This window comes from Mytilus edulis, chromosome 2 (genome assembly GCF_963676685.1).
Source record: "Mytilus edulis chromosome 2, xbMytEdul2.2, whole genome shotgun sequence".
NCBI lineage: Eukaryota > Metazoa > Mollusca > Bivalvia > Mytilida > Mytilidae > Mytilus > Mytilus edulis.
The window spans coordinates 104,937,198-104,955,751 of NC_092345.1; the positions used below are offsets into that span (position 1 = coordinate 104,937,198).

At 31.0% G+C, this 18,554-nt stretch overlaps 1 protein-coding gene across 2 annotated transcripts in view; it reads left to right on the forward strand.

Annotated features, from left to right (window-relative positions):
* LOC139513794 (CD109 antigen-like) overlaps positions 1-10,910 on the forward strand; it is a 57,288-nt gene extending 46,378 nt beyond the window's left edge. For both annotated transcript variants that reach the window (XM_071302604.1, XM_071302605.1), the window contains exons 29-36: positions 53-242; positions 1,318-1,538; positions 2,582-2,734; positions 3,000-3,062; positions 4,830-4,939; positions 6,408-6,564; positions 9,587-9,689; positions 10,711-10,910. In XM_071302604.1, coding sequence (XP_071158705.1) covers positions 53-242; positions 1,318-1,538; positions 2,582-2,734; positions 3,000-3,062; positions 4,830-4,939; positions 6,408-6,564; positions 9,587-9,689; positions 10,711-10,796 — 1,083 coding nt within the window. In that variant the 3' untranslated portion in view covers positions 10,797-10,910. The remainder of the gene's footprint in view (positions 1-52; positions 243-1,317; positions 1,539-2,581; positions 2,735-2,999; positions 3,063-4,829; positions 4,940-6,407; positions 6,565-9,586; positions 9,690-10,710) is intronic.
* The last annotated feature ends 7,644 nt before the right edge of the window (positions 10,911-18,554 follow it).

The window sequence follows — 18,554 nt, forward strand, 5'->3', positions numbered from 1 at the left end:
TCCAATCGTTTTATGAGTTGTCTACTTTGTTTTTTTCTTTTTTAAATTCCAGATGATCAGAGAAGTAAATTCAACTATACGCAGGGGTACCATTCATATTGCTAAGTCTTTAGAGCAACACCAGAATGTTTCTTCAAGTTACCAATACGAATTGATTATTTGTACATACGCCTTAGCCTTAACCAAAACACCGCTGACAGATGCACTGTTGGAAAAAATCGAGAAATTAGCTAATACAACGAGTAGGCATTGTATAGAAACTTTCAAAAAGTTCAATGGTATCATTTAAAAAAAATCAGTTTTAACATATATGATTTCCGAACGTTAAATATGAACTAGAGACATTTGAAATGCATCATATATCAAGTTAAAAATTTCAATTCAACATTTCTTTAAAAAGGACCTGGTTCAAAATGTATTTAAAGATATTCAATTTAATATGACGGAATCGTTTTAAAATGTCATACGCAAAAACTCGATGTATCCTTGTTTTGTGATATAAGGCGTATACATTTCTTTTATATCATATGGTAGCATGAATTAGAAGAACATTTTTGTTTCAATGCGAGACACAAATACAATTGGGCACAAACCCGTGAATTCTATGCAGACATAGACCTACTGTTTTACACAACTATGTAAGCAAATACTGCAGGCAAAGTCAAATAATATGTGTTTTGTTAGTTCTTTAATGGTTACTCAACATCGCAATGAAACTTTTTTCAACAGGATGAATGCTTGATGTTATATTTATCAGCTAAACATGTAATCCTCATTTATAATGATAGGGATTTTACATTTGAATATTAATTATTATGGATGCATTTTCAGATGCATAAATACATTTTTATATGTATGTAAAAAGAAAATGGGGTATGACTGCAAATGAAACAACTCTCCATAAGAAACCTAATGACAATGAAATTTACAAATATAGGTCATCGTACAACCTTTAACAATGAGTGAAACCCAAACTGCATAGTCATTAAAAATGCCCTGAATGTATAACAATTCTAGGAAAACTACCTGCTTGATTTATGTAAAAACAAATAACGATATTCGACGTATGTAAAATGTTACATACTTATGTAAACTGAAAACTCTATAAAAACCCTTTAAATTATTAAAACCAATCACTGCGGTGTGAAACAATTTTCGAATTTTACATCGAAATTGAGGTTTGAATTTTTAACTGAACAAATCGCCTAATTAAAAGACGAAACCGTATAGTTTGCCATTTGCACGGTTTACATGAACTACAGTGTATCAATTTTGATATAGGAAGGACAAGTCAATGTTTAAATTTTTTTTTCTTAGACGGCGACAAATTCTGGCAGTTATCTGACATGGAAGCAGCATCAATTCAACCATACAGTCACTGGAAACCACCGCATACCCAAGTCAGAGCACTTGATATTGAAATAACATCATATGTATTGTTAATCTATAATTTAAAAAACGACACAGCAAATGGAATAAAAGTAGTAAGATGGTTAAACAAGCAGAGAAATCCCTTTGGCGGGTTCATTTCTACACAGGTAAATGCAAAATAAAACTCAAACCAAATTGAGAACAGCAATTGAATGCATCCTCAGAGTATTTTAAAACATGGTTATATATATATCTTGATGCCCAACATTCTGCTATTGTTAGATGTTCAAAAATAATTCTAGATAAACAACGCACAAAATACTATGTGTTTGGCACACAATAATAATATGTTTCCTTATAACATAACTTTTCCAGTTGTTGAAAGACCCCACAGAAAAATTCAATGTTTCAGGGATCGTAATTTTATCTCAGTGCACCACAGTATAGACAGCTGTACCTATAAGATGGCAATCTGACATAATTGAGAATAGCAATTGAGTGCAACCTAAGAGTATTTAACATTGTTATTTACAGATCTTGATGCCGAACATTCTACTATTGTTAATTCTAGATAAACAACGCACTAAATACTTTGTGTTTGGCACACAATAATAATATGTCACAGTATGTTTCCTTATGAAATAACTTTTCCAGTTGTTGAACGACCCCGCAGAAAAATGAAATGTTCAGGAATCAACAATTTGTCGTAAGACACTTCAATATCGACTGCTGCACCTATAAGATATCTGTCTTACATAATTTCAAAAGTAATGCATTGTGTATAATTCCAGTATCAACAATACAGTTCATCAACAAATGTAAATCAATGATGTGGCACCCTACTGAATAAGACCGTATGTTTAGGTTAAATGTCCCTATAGGTATCTTTAGGCCCCCCTTTTTTTTTTTTTTTTTTTTTTTTATCAAAAACAAGTGACTTTTAATGAGATATGTACAAAGAATAGTGTGCAGTAAAAATTGCAAGACATGTCCCTAAATTTCCAAGATTTTTTTTAACTGATCAGTATTAAGAAGAGGGGACAATTTTAGAATGTTCACACATTTGTCTTAGAGAAATTATCATAAATCGAACTCAAGATCTAAATAACATGCTAAAGCAATACCACATCAGTTAATTATGTCTTTCGAATAGATTTTATGATAATTTCTCTAATACAAACATGTTACTTAAATGAGTATGTTTTTACAGGATACTGTTATAACATTACAAGCCATCACAGGACTAGCTGAACAGGTTTATACACCACAGTTTAGAGCTTCTCTGACTGTGACGGGAAATGAAGGGAGTGTTTATACGTTTAATGTTGACAACAGTAATTCTCTTGTTCTACAGATGGAAGGTGTAAGTAATATGCAGTCTATTTTTACATATTGGCTTGAAATATTTTAACTTAAATATATTAAAATAATTAATCTATATATCAGAGAAACATTCTTAAATCATCAAATTTGATTGAATGTTTCTTTTTGTGAACTAATTTTACAAAGGTTCATTAAATGAATGAATGTTGTGATCATTACAGACTGATGACTGCATATCTATTAAAAAAGCAAGAAATCCTTGTGCCTTTTTTATTCTTTGTTTATATATGATGATTTCATTCCAGATGCCTATATCAACCAGAAAAGTGCGGGTTGAAGCACAAGGCTATGGTTTTACAATGGTCGAGGTTTGTGTTTACTTCATTTTAAAAATTATTAAGAAAAGTTTTAAAGCCAAAATAATTTACATGGGTTCTTAAAATTCTTTTAGGCACAAACTTCGGAAATATTTGCTAGAAAAATATTGGTGCAATGTAACAGAGTTGTATCTATTGTGGGGGAACAAAAGTTATAAGATGTATAGTTGTATTACGTTAGCCGCATGAGGTTAAGTGTATCAATTACATAAAAAATTTTCTGACGTCAGACACTCAAATCAATAAATGTGTTCGTAGATAGTAGATGTTTTTGTGTTCTGTTAAATTGTTTCTTTTAAAATTGTTAAACGATAATGACTGATGTACCCATATTTTGACTATTATATTAATTGTGTCTGTTTATTTAACGCATCAATGTAAAATTATCGGAAATTGATGAGACTGTCATTAAAATGAGAGGGTTAGCGCTATAGAACCAGGTTTAATCCACCATTTTCTACATTTGAAAATGCCTGTACCAAGTCAGGAATATGACAGTTTTTGTCCATTCGTTTTTGATGCGTTTTGTTATTTGATTTTGCCATGTGATTATGGACTTTCCCAATTGATCTTCCTCTAAGTTCAGTATTTTTGTGATTTTACTTTTTACATAAAGAATGACGTCAAGCATGACTTCTCTATATCTGGTTAATACGTTAAAAAAACCTACAAATGAAAGAAATATATTGATGTTTTACCTTTTTGCATTTATAATTATATTTCGAGAAGTAAAAGTCCACATAGTTCAACATTAAAGTTTTCTTGAGATCTATGATCAAGGATAAGAATTAAGAACAACTCTTTGATATTTGGCAAGGTTATAAGGAAAGAAGAACACATTTAATAAGAAAATATGACGGCTTTTCAGGTAATGTTATTTCAATTTGGTAAGAGATGAACAATGAAGGGGTTATATTTTTACCAACAACAAATCTGCTGATATTTCATTTACATACTACTTTATGTCATTTCAAATCAAAACTTAAGATTGAGCCGACGAGAAAATGCATCTCCTGTTTAGCGAAAACTATATTGCTTTACAGTCAGGAATATGACAATGAAATCATTTGATGAGTACACATGTTACCTATGATATGATCTTTCCTCTTACAATGCCACAAAAAGAGTTTCAACTCCAATTTCACTGTTAATCTGTGTACTATGGACACATTTTTGTTATTTTTTAAGAAGTGTTAAGTTCAAAATTATCCGATATCAAGAATGCGTCCATAGTACACAGATAACCCACTCGCACTATCGCTTTTTATTTTCAGTAGACTGTGAAATTGGAATTAAAACTTTTTGTGACATTGTAAGAGGAAAGATCATATCATAGGGAACATGTGTATTTAGTTGCAAGTCGATTGGAATTCAACTTCATCAAAAACTATCTTTACTAAAAAAAGTAAAATAACAAAAATATCAAACTCCAATGAAATTCAGCACAGAGAGTCCCAAACTAAATGGCAACATCACAATCTCTAACACATCAAATGATTTCATTGTCATATTCCTAACTGTAAAGCAATAATTTATGTATAAACTTGTGTATTAAACCTGGTGTTATAGCTAGCTAGTATGGCTGTCAAATAATATGTGACAATTAAGATTGAATTGTAAGAATAGCTATGTTTTACCTGTCTCATTACTATTGACATTTCTTCGTTGGTCTATATACATGTTGATAAATTGGTGACAAATTATTAATTCAGATAGTGTTATTTTGATTGCAATTTATTATACTGTTATTTATTTTAGGTGTCCGTATTTTTCAATGTCCCAGAGGAGCTCCGAAAACCAGCGTTTGCATTAGATATAAACATTTTAAATGATTCAGTTCTAGGGTTTAGGCTTCAAATATGCTTCAGGTAAATTAATATCAAAAGTACAAGGATTATAATTTAATACGCCAGACGCCCGTTTCGTCTACATAAGACTCATCAGTGACGCTCAGATCAAAAATGTTATAAAGCCAAAGAAGTTCAAAGTTGAAGAGCATTATTGACCCAAATTTCCAAAAGGTTGTGCCAAATACGGCTAAGGTAATCTATTCATAGGATAAAAAAATCCTTAGTTTTTCCAAAATTTCAAAGATTTGTCACAGGTAATTTATAAAAATGACCATATAATTGATATTCATGTCAACACCGAAATGCTGACTACTAGGCTGATGATACCCTCGGGGATGAAACGCCCACCAGCATTATCATCGACCCAGTGGTGAAAATAGTTATCAAAGGTACCAGGATTATAATTTAATACGCCAGATTCGCGTTTCGTCTACACAAGACTCATCAGTGACGCTCGGATCAAAAAAGTTATAAAGCCAAAGAAGTTCAAAGTTGAAGAGCATTAATGACCCAAAATTCCAAAAGGTAGTGCCAAATACGGCTAAGGTAATCTATTCCTGGAATAAGAAAATCCTTAGTTTTTCAAAGAATTAAAATAGTGCTTTTGGATAAAAGCAAAGTGTCCATTAACTTAATATCCAGTGAATTAAATTTGCAATTTAAAAAAAAAAAAAGGCAACAGTAATATACTGGTGTTCACAAGTCATAAATTGATTGAGGAAAAACAAACAAAACAGACGGAAACACATCAACTATAAAAGGAAAACAGCAAAACAACAAAAAATCAAAAATCAAAATCGCCAATACATAGAGAAACTAACTATTTAATAACCACTGTCATATTCCTAACACGGAACAGGACGTTTTAAGAAAAAAAAAAACCGGTGGGTTGATCCTAGTTTTATAGCATGCCAAGAGTTATCAAAGGTGCCAGGCTTATAATTTGATACGCAAGACGCTCGTTTCGTCTACATAAGACTCACCATTGACGCTCAGATAGAAAAGACAGAAAGCCAAAATAAGTACAAAGTTGAAGAGCATTTATTATCCAAAAATTCCAAAACGTTATGCCAAATATGGTTCAGGTAATCTATGCATGGTATAAGAACATTCTTAGTATTTCGAATAATTCATACCAAACTATGAATGACGTGACAGAAATACAACACAAACGCATGCAAGAACAAACACAACAGAAAATCGTTAAATATTAAAACAGTCCCCACAACATGCAAACCGCAGAATAACAACAAACATATTTCATCAACGACCACAAGATTTTACAAACCCATGTTAGTTTCTAGTAGATTTTTCTTTTACTTATAATTTATGAAGAAAATAATACCAGGAGCTATAGTGGTAAGGGCTAGGCTAAAATTGTACGTAATACATACGTATAAGTTGTATCGAAATTTGGTCGTTTGACTTCTACAATTTAGTTATTATTTTGTGTAATTAAGTATATGTGAAAAAAAATGATTTGCAGTTGGTTAAGAGGGAACAGCAGTACAATGGGATATATTGAAATTACCAAACCAACTGGAATGGAAACCGACATTGGCTCATTGAATACAAGCAGTACATATGGTCTCTTCAAGAAAAAAGAAATAACTGCAGATCAATTGAATCTTTATTTTGACTGGGTAAGAAACAAATCTTCGACTTTGATATAACTATAGTGTTCCAATTCATTGAAATAACACACATCAACTACGTACATAACACTTAATTACAATTACACTTATATCGTGACTTCTGTGAGGTATGAGGATATTTTACATATATATATATATGTTAGACTCAGATCGACGTCCGGACTCTAATCGACGTCCGTTTGTCAAATCGACGACCAAATTTGATGTTACATTCTCAAATCGACGTCCAATATTTTTGATACTCTAATCGACGTCCAATGTGACGTCATGTATTGCAAAGACGACGTCCGGTTGATTGTAATCGTCTTTAGTCGATGTAATAAATTACTGGACTTACACTTATACATGAACAAGTTTTGTATGTTTCTTATGACAACCACATTTTTAAACATTCATACATACTTTCCATAGAGAATTTTGCAACTCGAAATAGATAATATGCATATTAATGTTTATCTTGATAAAAAGTTAATCCTATCGATCTACATGATAGTGTGTTCATTCCTATTTGGCATGCATGTAAGTGTCAATGAGGAAGCAACCAAACAACAAGACAAACCAAACTACATCTAGGAGCATTATTCAGTCTTCAACAATAGATAAAATGAAGAAGTACAGCCAATAGTTTTGAGAGTATTATAATATTGACTCTGTAAGATATTTTTCCACAAATTCAGTTTTACACCTGGAGTGAAACATACGCGCAAGGAATTGGCATTGTTTTATGTTGTACAGCTACACCACTGTTTTTGGTTAAGTGCTCACACACATGTTTAAATCCGACATATTCTTTATGGGCCTGTAGTGCAGTGGTTTTTGATGGTTTATGTATGTGATAATTGTTTTTCGGATTATTTTTTATATGAATAAAACCGTTAATTTCTAATTTGAATTGTTTACATTATTCATGTCGTGGCCTTTTATGGGAGGGTCGTAATGGGGTACCCTCATGACAAATAACAGTTAAAAACCTTGCCATATGACGTTAATGGTAATTTTGGTGCATGACAATGCAATGTAGACTTTATTAGACGATGAAATAATTGAGTAAATTTGACGAATCACGTTAATTTGATTTTAAATATGACGGTAACGAACCTTTATTTGAGCCCTCTCACGAATCACGATAAGGATATTTGGGCGAATAACGGTAAAATATTAAGCAATTTGACGCTAATGGTTGCCACAAATTACCTGTTGTCGCCTTACGTTAAAGGACATTACTACCCTTTTATAGCCTTTGTGGTCTGGGTTTTTATCATTGTTGAAAGCCGTACAGTTGCCTATAATTGCGTACATTAACTTTATTTGAACATTGGTGGATTGTTGTTCCATTGGAAATCATATCACAACTCCTTATTTTTATGTAATCTCTGTAATTTAAGAATTGATACCATAACCTATTTACATTCTTCGTTTAGTATGTAATAGATTAAAATTTTTTTTTTAATTAAAACTCTTAAGGGTACAGCTGATTTAGGTTCATGTCAATTTAAATTTTGTGTCAAATACGGACGTCGATTAGAGAAGCAAAAAATTGAACGTCGATTAGAGAAGACGAAAATTAGACGTAGAAAGTAAAATCACAAAAATACTGAACTTAGAGGAAAATCTAATCGGAAAGTCCATAATCTCATGGCAAAATCAAATAACAAAACACATCAAAAACGAATGGAAAAGAACTGTCATATTCCTGACTTGGTACAGGCATTTTCAAATGTAGAAAATGGTTTATTAAACCTGGTTTTAAAGCGCTAACCCTCTCACTTTGGTGACAGTCTCATCAAATTCCGTTATATTTGCAATGATGCGTGAACTAAACAGACACAATAAATAAAATAGTCAAAATATGGGTACAGCAGTCATCATCGTGTAACAATTTTAAAAGGAACAATTTAACAGAACACAAAAACATCTATCTACAAACACATTCATTGATTCGCGTGTCTGACGTCAGAAAATTTTATACGTCACATAAATTTGTCGTTCAATGTATATAGAAACAATTAAAAAATTTCACATAGGCAATGTTAGCATAAAGGGTTAAAAAAGTATGTAGGAATCAATTTCAGAAATAGAACAAGATTTAAATTAGTCTAAAAGTTATATAGAATGTATAAGAATCCACAAATAGTTAATTCCACTACGTGATTGAATAATTTTGACGTTTGTGGTTCAAGGTTGATTAGATAGACGTAGATTAGATAAGCATAACATTGGCTGTCAATTTGGAATGTTATTTTATTGTTATGTCAGATTTGGACGTCGTTTTGAGAAACGAACGTCGATTAGAGACCGGACGTCGATTTGAATCTGACATATATATATATATATATATATATATATATATATATATATATATATATATATATAATTGAAAAAATCAAATATTTAACTAATCTTCAATTTTGATACAAATATAGTGTTCCAAATAATTGAAATAACACAAAACAACTATGACACAACACCTCATTACATTCGCACTTATATCGTGATCAGACTTCTAAAGAGGATATGTATATATAAATAATAATTAGCAAAACACAAATATTAAACAAATTGATTGATAATTGACAAAAGTATGCACAAATTGTAGTTTGAAATAGAATACTTCAGTACTGTTTATATCTGATACATTTTTGTTGTTTTAAATTGGTTGATATGTCAAAATATATTTAAACCATAAAAACGTCACGGACTAGCTTAAGGTGGTACCTAACACTACAGGGAGATAACTCTGTAAAATCAGCTCAACGTTTTAATTACGTTGTGTAGTTAAGGGAATATTAAGCTTCTCAATGATCAAAATTAGTGTTTGTCAAACTGCTATATAACCAGTGTAATTTTTCTGATAAAATGGTTGGTTCAAATTTTTTGAATTTTTTATATTTTTGTAAAAGGGTTAAAGTAAATACTTTGTCAAAATTATAAGAAAATTAATTTTAGCTAAAGTGTTGGGTACCAACTTAAGTGGCAATTTTCATTGTCTTTGATTTTTTTCATTATTTAGATTACCAATAAAGAAATGTGTATTGATATAAACATAGATAGAGTGAGTCTTGTGGCTAAGCAGAAACCCGTTCCATGTCGGATTTCTGAATATTATGAACAAAGTAAGATTTTTAAGCAATTAGTAATGATGTATACTTGATTCAAAACATAGAATATATCACGTTTGAAACATGATAACTGTACAAATCGAATAACGTTTAATACTGTCTAAATGATTTGTATATATACTAGTACGACTATCACACCAACAGAACGCATGCGTACAGCTATATCTTTTTATTGTACCAGTAGCATTGCCGACCTAGTAATAGTACTTATCGACTTTTTGTGTGGGATTTGTTATTTTTATGACACAAACATAAACTAGTACTTAAAAACATACAGAAGCTGCATGAAAAATATATTTTTAAGAAATACATAAATCAACATTTACAAGAACCTAAAAGAACCAGTTAGTTTTCGACATTCTTATGTGTATTTGATGGGGAAATCAATATGGCTCTTTAATTTTGACATCTGTGTAGGAAAAGCAATGTTATATAGGTCAAAGTTTCATTTTGATATCTTAGATAACCATTTACAAACGTTTTTGCAGTCTAGACACAATACAAAAGTGTACATAATTCGGCTAATAGTTACTACTAGCATCATCTAAACATAGCAGTCAACTTAAACTGTTTTTACTTGTAGACTAGTTTTGTTCTGTTCATGTATTGACTCATTAATCAAGAATATGACGACAGTTGTTATTCATTGTTTGATGTGTTGGATAAGTGACTTTCCTTTTTGAATTTTACACCGGAAATCAGTATTTTTGTCATTTTACCTTTTATTTGACAGGTCATAAATATAATATAATAACGACTACGCAACACACTATTCATGCATAAAATCATTTAGCACTACATGTACAACGGTTGAATTAATATCAAACATCAAACATGCATTATGTTTAATTAAATATTTGTTTACGTTTATACTATTTAGAAAATAATACGTATGTTTGTTGTGTATCGTTAAACATTATTTTGCAATGAGATAAGTTTAACAAAATTTATGCTTATACTTGAAAGATCGTTGAAGGTATGCACATTTTGTTTCAAATGGCTTATATTTTTGCAGGTAATGAAGTGATAAAGATGTACCAATCTAAAGTATTATCTAGTTCGTCTATATCGGATGTTTGTGGATCAACCAATTGTCAATAACAGACTAATTAAGTTTGAATGCCTCAGTGTAATACTCGGCCAAATTAACAAAACAAAAAATAAATAGATAACTCAAATGATTTATTGTTACTGGTAATAAAATGATATCCTTTAATGAAGTAATAAGGGAGTTTGTATTCGGTCGGAAGTAAGATAAATGTTAAATCCGATTGAAAAAAAACAAGTGTAATTACAGACTGACGGAACGAGTGCATCGACAAGGTGAGCATAACTATAAGCATTGAAACAAGACTAATGCATTTTTCATTTTTGCTTTTTTTTGTCTTTATGGAAAATGTACAAAGCAAAAATAAATCTTGCTTTATATATCATGATATTATAGTCCGTTTGCCAATAACCCATATGATTCTGTTATTATCCTGTTTTAAAACAAAGTTTTCCACTTTGTAAAATCGTATACTGGTTCTTCACCAGATAAAATTGGCTTTTGCATACACAAAACATGATAAGTTAAAGTACGATATCGGTGTTTTGTAGTTATTTGTAAACCCAATTTCAGTTATCAAAAATATTTAGCTTAACAACACAAAAATGTAAATTAAATATATAAAAATAACAAAGGTTAAACACATAACACACAGATAAATCTCCATTGTCAATAAAAATTCACCTTCCTCATAAGGAAGACAAGTAAAGAAATAGAAATTTTTTTGCTGGGTCAGTTACGGAAGTTTGCAAACAGGCTATTGAGTGTTGCAAAAAATAAGAAACACAAATGTAGTTCCCAAAGTTGTCTCTCTTTTATCACTGAATTTGATTTTATCGACACTATCTAATAAAAATATTCAATTTCAAACTGTATTAAAGACTTATGTGCATTTTAAAATCAAAATATTGATTATCCCAAGCTACATGTTATACATAAGAAATTGATGTTTGAAATGGAATTACTTTGCTACCTCAGAATGCCTCAGAATTGACATATCTGTGTTTTGATTCATTTGACATTTCATAAACTGTTTACTTCTATATAAAAAAAGGAACATATTGATTCATGTTAACACCAAAATGCTAACTACCGAGCTGGTACTTCCCTCAGGAACGAAAATCGTGTTGCTTTCAAATGCGTATTTTGAAAGTGTATCATAAAAAAAGGATTAACCCTAAGGTAAATTTAAAGAGATACATTCAAATGGATTAACTCATTCATCTGATGTGTTAAGAAGGCTCGCGGGTAAAAGATTTTCAGAAAAAAAAATAAACATTATTTTTTCATTACATTTTTTATTTATTACCTTTAGTAGTTGTAACTTTATCATATGGTACAAAAATCATTTCGAAAAATCAATTCGTTTTGGTCCCAGGGGACTTTAAAAATCATTGAAAAAGCTCCAAATTATCTCCCTTTGGTGCAAACATGCCATTTTTTGGCATCAAAATTGAAATATCTTTTTTAACTCATCAGTGACCTATAATTTTTATTGTTGTTTTCGAATAAGCTGTACATAAACTAAATAATTGTTAAATTTTAGCGATTTCTGTAATTTAGTTCTTTTTTTATTTCGATATTACCGCTATTTCGCCTATTAGTTCAACATAAAAAAGGACAAAAATGTATGCATCTTTCGACTGCAGATTGTGAGCGTAAATGAACGGGGATCCCATTTTTTTATTTCATTTTTCTATTAATTGTAAGATAAAATTCTTTAATAGAAAAATATAGCGAAATCCTATATTAAATAAAAAAAAAATGATTTAGACCCGCGAACCCCCTTAAGCCTTTTTTAGCTGACTTTTATACTTCGTTCTTATGTTGTACTGTTATACCACTGTCCCAGGTTATTTGGAGGGTTGGGATCCCACTAACATGTTTAAACCCACCACATTATGTATTTATGTGCCTGTCCCAAGTCAGGAGCCTCTAATTCAGTGGTTGTCGTTTGTTTATGTGTTACATCTTTGTGTTTTGTTAAATTTTTTAATTATCTAAACAAGGACGTTAGTTTTCTCGTTTGAACTATTTTAGATTGTCATTTCGGGGTCTTTAATAGCTGACTTTACGGTATGGGCTTTGCTTATTGTTGAAGGCCGTACAGTGACATATAGTTGTTAATTTCTGTGTAATTTTGGTCTCTTGTGGACGGTTGTCTCATTGGCAATCATACCACATCTTCTTTCTTAAATTTCATAAAAACTGAAATCATGAAACGTGAGACTCTTTTATCATCATTTTCTATCATTGCGTCACCAGTGTCTAAGCAGAAAGTTGAAGAACCAGAGGGTCTGCCAAAGAAAGTTTCTTCCGTTTTAAAAAAAAAATCATCGGAAGGTACCAAGACCTAGTTGATAAATATTTCGTACACAGAAAAAAAAATGCAACATATATTTTCATATGTTTTTTCATGTGTTTTTCATACGTTCAAAATCATATGTTAAGCTACCTATAAAACCAGGTTTTATCCACCCTTTTCTAATTAAGAAGATTACTGTACCAAGAAAGGAATATGACTGTTGGTATTCATTCGTTCGATGTGTTTGATCTTTTAAGCTTTTTATTTTGCCATTTGATCAGAGGCTTTCCCATTATAATTTTCCGCGCTATTTTGTTTATTTTACCTTTTGGTAACTTCTATTATCTTTTGGTTTGTTTTGAATTCTGTAAACAAGTGAAAATGAATTTGTAATACAAGAATACTACTATAATATCAATTTATTGACTTTTTTATATTGGCCCGGGTATATTAATAAAGACCAAGGATGGTAATGGTAACGCTGAGTGCCATTTCAAATGACCGAGGCTATTATTATTTCCCAAACCATGGTCAATATGGAAAGTTCATTTACTGTTTTGTTTTTATTAACCAACTTGATTCTTCGAACATCGGGCCAAAATACAGCTAACTATGAATCAATAACAGGCCCAAAACAGAAACAGTCAGTTCATAACACTTATTTATTGGTTTTCAGAAGATACAGGAATACATAGCTCAACTTGAACGGATGGAATTTCGTAATGCATGACTGAGATTTCGTAATGAGTGGCTGTAGCAACTTTTTCGTTCATTATGACCGGCTGTCGAAATTTCCCACTAATAAAGCATGGGCATTACATATAGTAGTAAGTTGATTAATAAATGTTAAAAAAAAGACGTTTGATAACAATAACGTCTATGTTTCCCCAAGGAAATAATAGAGTATTCTACTAATGCAGACAATTATTAAGAATTCTGAATTATTAAAAACTCGAATAGAGACGATGGACGTAATAATGGGTTCATTTGCCACTAAATGAAGTAATTGTGATCTCTGTTTTTCATTGAGCTCCGCAAATCAAGGAAAGCAAAACATAGCATCTATTACAGAAAAAAAAACATTAAAGGTTATAGGGCTCAATCATATGTAATTGCATTCTTAATGGTTTATATCTAGTCCCACGTCGATTTCTTCCATTCGATGTAAACATGTTTTACAAAAGACTTCGATATGTATTGTTACAAGAGTAAATGAATAGAAGTAATTAAAAAAATCTGGGTCTCGGCAGACAAGAGTAGTGCTGTTATATAAGTTCATCTACCTAATATGTGCAGATAAGAACCCCGAAATTATCATCATTACATGGTGAAAAGTATTAAGTATAGAAATATTCATTAAATATATTTTCAAATTAAAAAGAAATTTATCAAATGCCAGACTCAAATTTAAAGCAGAAAGTTGAAGTACAGTGCTTCTGTAACTGAAACAATACAATAGATAGACTACTAGTATGTAATAATATAGTGTTATTAGCTGGCTGTTTCTGTATTTGCACTGGTATAGATTTAAGGTTTGCTGTATTGGCCTCGAGACCCGTAAGGTACAGCTTTCTGCATTGGCCTTGTTTTTCATAAAGAAAACTGTGATCAATACAAGGACAATACGGCTTTTTCTCGCCTTTTTCTGTATTGGCCCTTTTTTTTCCATATTGGCCCTGTTCGAAGAGCAATATTAAATCTTGATTTATATTGACAGTGAAACGTTTTCAGTATTGCACCTTTATCTGTATTAGGGCTTATTTGCTTATATCATTTAATAATAGCCTGTAATTATATCGTAAATATACACAGCACATATTTGAACTCCTTTATATCAGTTATTATATATAATCGGTGCATACAGAGAGGCACTTAAACAACCACATAGATTCTATTGAAAAGATGAGAATAATTTGCTTTAAATTGCTTGAAATACATAAGGATAATTTCGGCACGTAAATCTTGATTGACACTGCCTACTGTCTAGCACGAGATATTGCACGCTGATTCCAGACAGAATCATTATGGCGTCAACTTTGAATACGCTGCTTTGTGTCAGTCTTGCAAGCTCAATTAGTGATTTTTTTGTACGATATTCAAAATTAAAGCAAATATTGTATTTCTTTATTTTTGATTCTTTATATGTTGTTAACGTAGTCTTCTGCGATAAAAGTTATATATACATATATATTAATCTAAAATCTAAACATTTTAACGACATTTTCGAGTCGTTTGGTGTTATTGAATGACATGTTAATTCTAAATGTTTTGAAGTATTTATTTTCATTAAAAAAATAAACAGGAAGTACAAACTAATAAAAATATATGCTGCAAAATGACAATTCTAAACGGACTCCCCCACGTCTGCAGTTTATGACCAGAAGACCTTAAGGTGACCAATAGTTACTCACATCCAAGTCCCATAGTATCTTATAAACAGTTATCTTGAGCATTTCATTAATTATATAAAAAGTAAAATCACAAAAAGACTAAAGTCCGAAGAACATTTAAAACGGAAAGTTCCTAACCAAATGGCAAAATTAAAAGCTCAAAAACTCAAACACGTACAAAGAATGAGTTACAACTGTCATATTCCTGACTTGGTATAGGCATTATCTTCTGTAGTAAATTGCGTATAAAGCCTTGTTTTATAGCTATCTAAACCTCTCACTTGTACGACAGTGGCTTAAAATTCTATTATATTGAAAAAAAAAGAAAAAAAACTGACACAAAAGGTTAAAATGTCAGGAATGGGGTACAGCAGTCAACATTGTGTTATAAACTTAAACCAAGTAAATAGTTATTAAAAATGTTAAAGGTACCATGGTTATAATTTATACGCCAGACCCGTATTTCGTCTACACATGACTCATCAGTGACGCTCAAATCAAAAAAGTTATAAAGCCAAACAAGTACAAAATTGAAGAGCATTGAGGATTCAAAATTCCAAAAAAGTTGTCTATTTCTGGGATGAGAAAATCCTTTTAGATAAGGGAAACAAATATCGGTCAATTCTCAATCAAACTCGGTAAAGATCCATCTAAAATCCATTTTATTATAGAAACACTCAACGTTTCTTTGCTGATGGTTTTCTTTAAACAGAACAAGTTGTTTTAATTTTCCTGCTGAAATCTACACAAGGGAATTTCCTTTAGATAAATATGATATTAACAGCAGTTATTGTCCTTTTTATAGATATGGAATTAAAAATTTTCACACGTAAAAATTTTAACAAATATTTTCATCAAAAAAGAGGTTATCTATTGGTAATTTCCTTTTTTTGACTGTGATGTGTGTATATTGGCCCTTCTTACAGTATTATCCTCGAGGATAACTAAGGAATACAATATTGTGACGTAGGTTTATTTTAACCAGCAGCAAAACCATTTTTCCAGGTAAAAGCCTCGATGAACCCTCTCAAACATATTTAACCCTGCCACACATTCTGTTATATATATTTTTTGTTTATCGATTGTTATAAAGCAGACTGTTGTTCTTTTGTATGAATCGTTTCACTTTTTGTCATGTCCGGTCCTTTCTTAGCTGACTGTATACGATATAGGTTTTGCTCATTGTTGTAGTCATTTCATTTGCAATATATTTGCTTGAGTTTGTGTCATTTTGGTATCTGTTGGATAGTTGTTTTATTTGCAGTTATACCCCATCTTCTCTTTGTGTATCTTTGAGGAGATGTCAGTGTAAATAATTATCAGTTAAATATTCAGTCTAAAAAAGAAGGACGAAAGATACCAGAGGGACAGTCAAACTCATAAATCGAAAATAAACTGACAACGCCATGGCTAAAAAGGACAAATAGACAAACAATAGTACACATGACACAACATAGAAAGCTAACGAATAAACAACATGAACCCCACCAAAAACTAACCTGTTATACATAAATGCCGATGTTTCTTGTTTGATTGAAAAAGTGTAGCATTGTTGTTATTGTTTTCATTTGAATAAAAAATCACAATTTTATGAGAAAAATATAGCAGTAATAAACTTTTCATAATAAAAACATATCTCTATTCTACTAGAAAAATGTCGTACTCATATAAGAAAAATATAGCATTATCAAACTATTACACGTCAAGGTTGCTTAAAATCCAATCGAATTTCTAATTGAAAGTATTTAAACGTCTTTGCTATATTTTTGTCTTAGTATTTGTACTCTTGAAAACTATAGATCGTATAAATATGGTTAACTTTATAATCGAGTAAGCCTATTTTCTATGTAGTTTTCTGATTTGAACACGGTTTTAAACTTTTAACTTGAGGTATAAATCTAGTAATGGAACGAGTATCATCACAGATACCGGTACCGAAATTCCATGACGACTACTGGGCTTGTGATACACTCGGGAATAAAACTCCACCAGCAGTTGAATCGACCTAGTAGTTGTAAATGAACACATCATAGATACCAGGACTGCAATTGTCTATTTGTACCAGACGCGCGTTTCGTCTACAAAGGATCCATCAGTGACGTTCGAATAGAAAAAAAGTTAAAAAGCCAAATAAAGCACGAAGCCGATGAGCATCGAGGACCAAGCATCCCTAAAAGTTTTGCCAAATACAGCTAAAGTCATCTGTCCTGAGTAAGAAAAGGCTTACTTTTTTGAAAATTTAAAGTTTGGTAAACAGTTAATATATAATTATGCTGACTACTGGACTGGCGATACTTTAAGAATTGCATTACTACAGTGGTTATATTGTAAGAGTACATTATTTGTACATTATGGCAAACTCCTTATTAGTCAAGTAGTGTTATCATAAAGATCATTGCATTAAACATTATTATAATTATACATTATAAGGTTCATTGTGTTATGGCCTGATTTTGAGTATTATCAAATAAAAAAACGTTAAGACATGTATTTCAGACATAATTTAACATTTGATCTAGGCTATTACCAGAACAAGATACTCGTGTCATTATCGTTACTCGAACTATGAGATACAAAACAGATCACCGAAAATAAATTTGCATGATCGAAAAAGCACTTTTCTATATAGGGAGAAAGTTGGACATTCTAGCGATAGTAAGTTTCAGGTGGCTTTTAATCAAACATCATAAATTTGCACTGATAGGCAATGCATAGCGCAGTCTTACAAATGATATTGAAAAACATTTCACAAAAAAACTGATTGGTATAGGCTCTAAGAATCACTTTGAAATATATCAGAGCTATTTTCAATGACCACTTGTTACCACGAAGCTAAAATGGAACTTTTTAAAGTACAAGTGTTTATTATGAAACAAGGAAGTGTTCTAGTTAATAAAGTACGAATAAGAAGATCCGGTAAATAAACCTCACCTCAGAAACCTACAAATAAGATTTTCTTTGACACTTCTGATTTATATAAGACGTGGTTGAGGAACAAAGACATTTCTACTGTAATGACAGGATGTTCAAATTCTGATAAGAAAATGTAAAAATAGATTTATAGATTTATTTATCAATGAATAAAAGATAATTTCAAAGTTAATAAATTCAAGGGA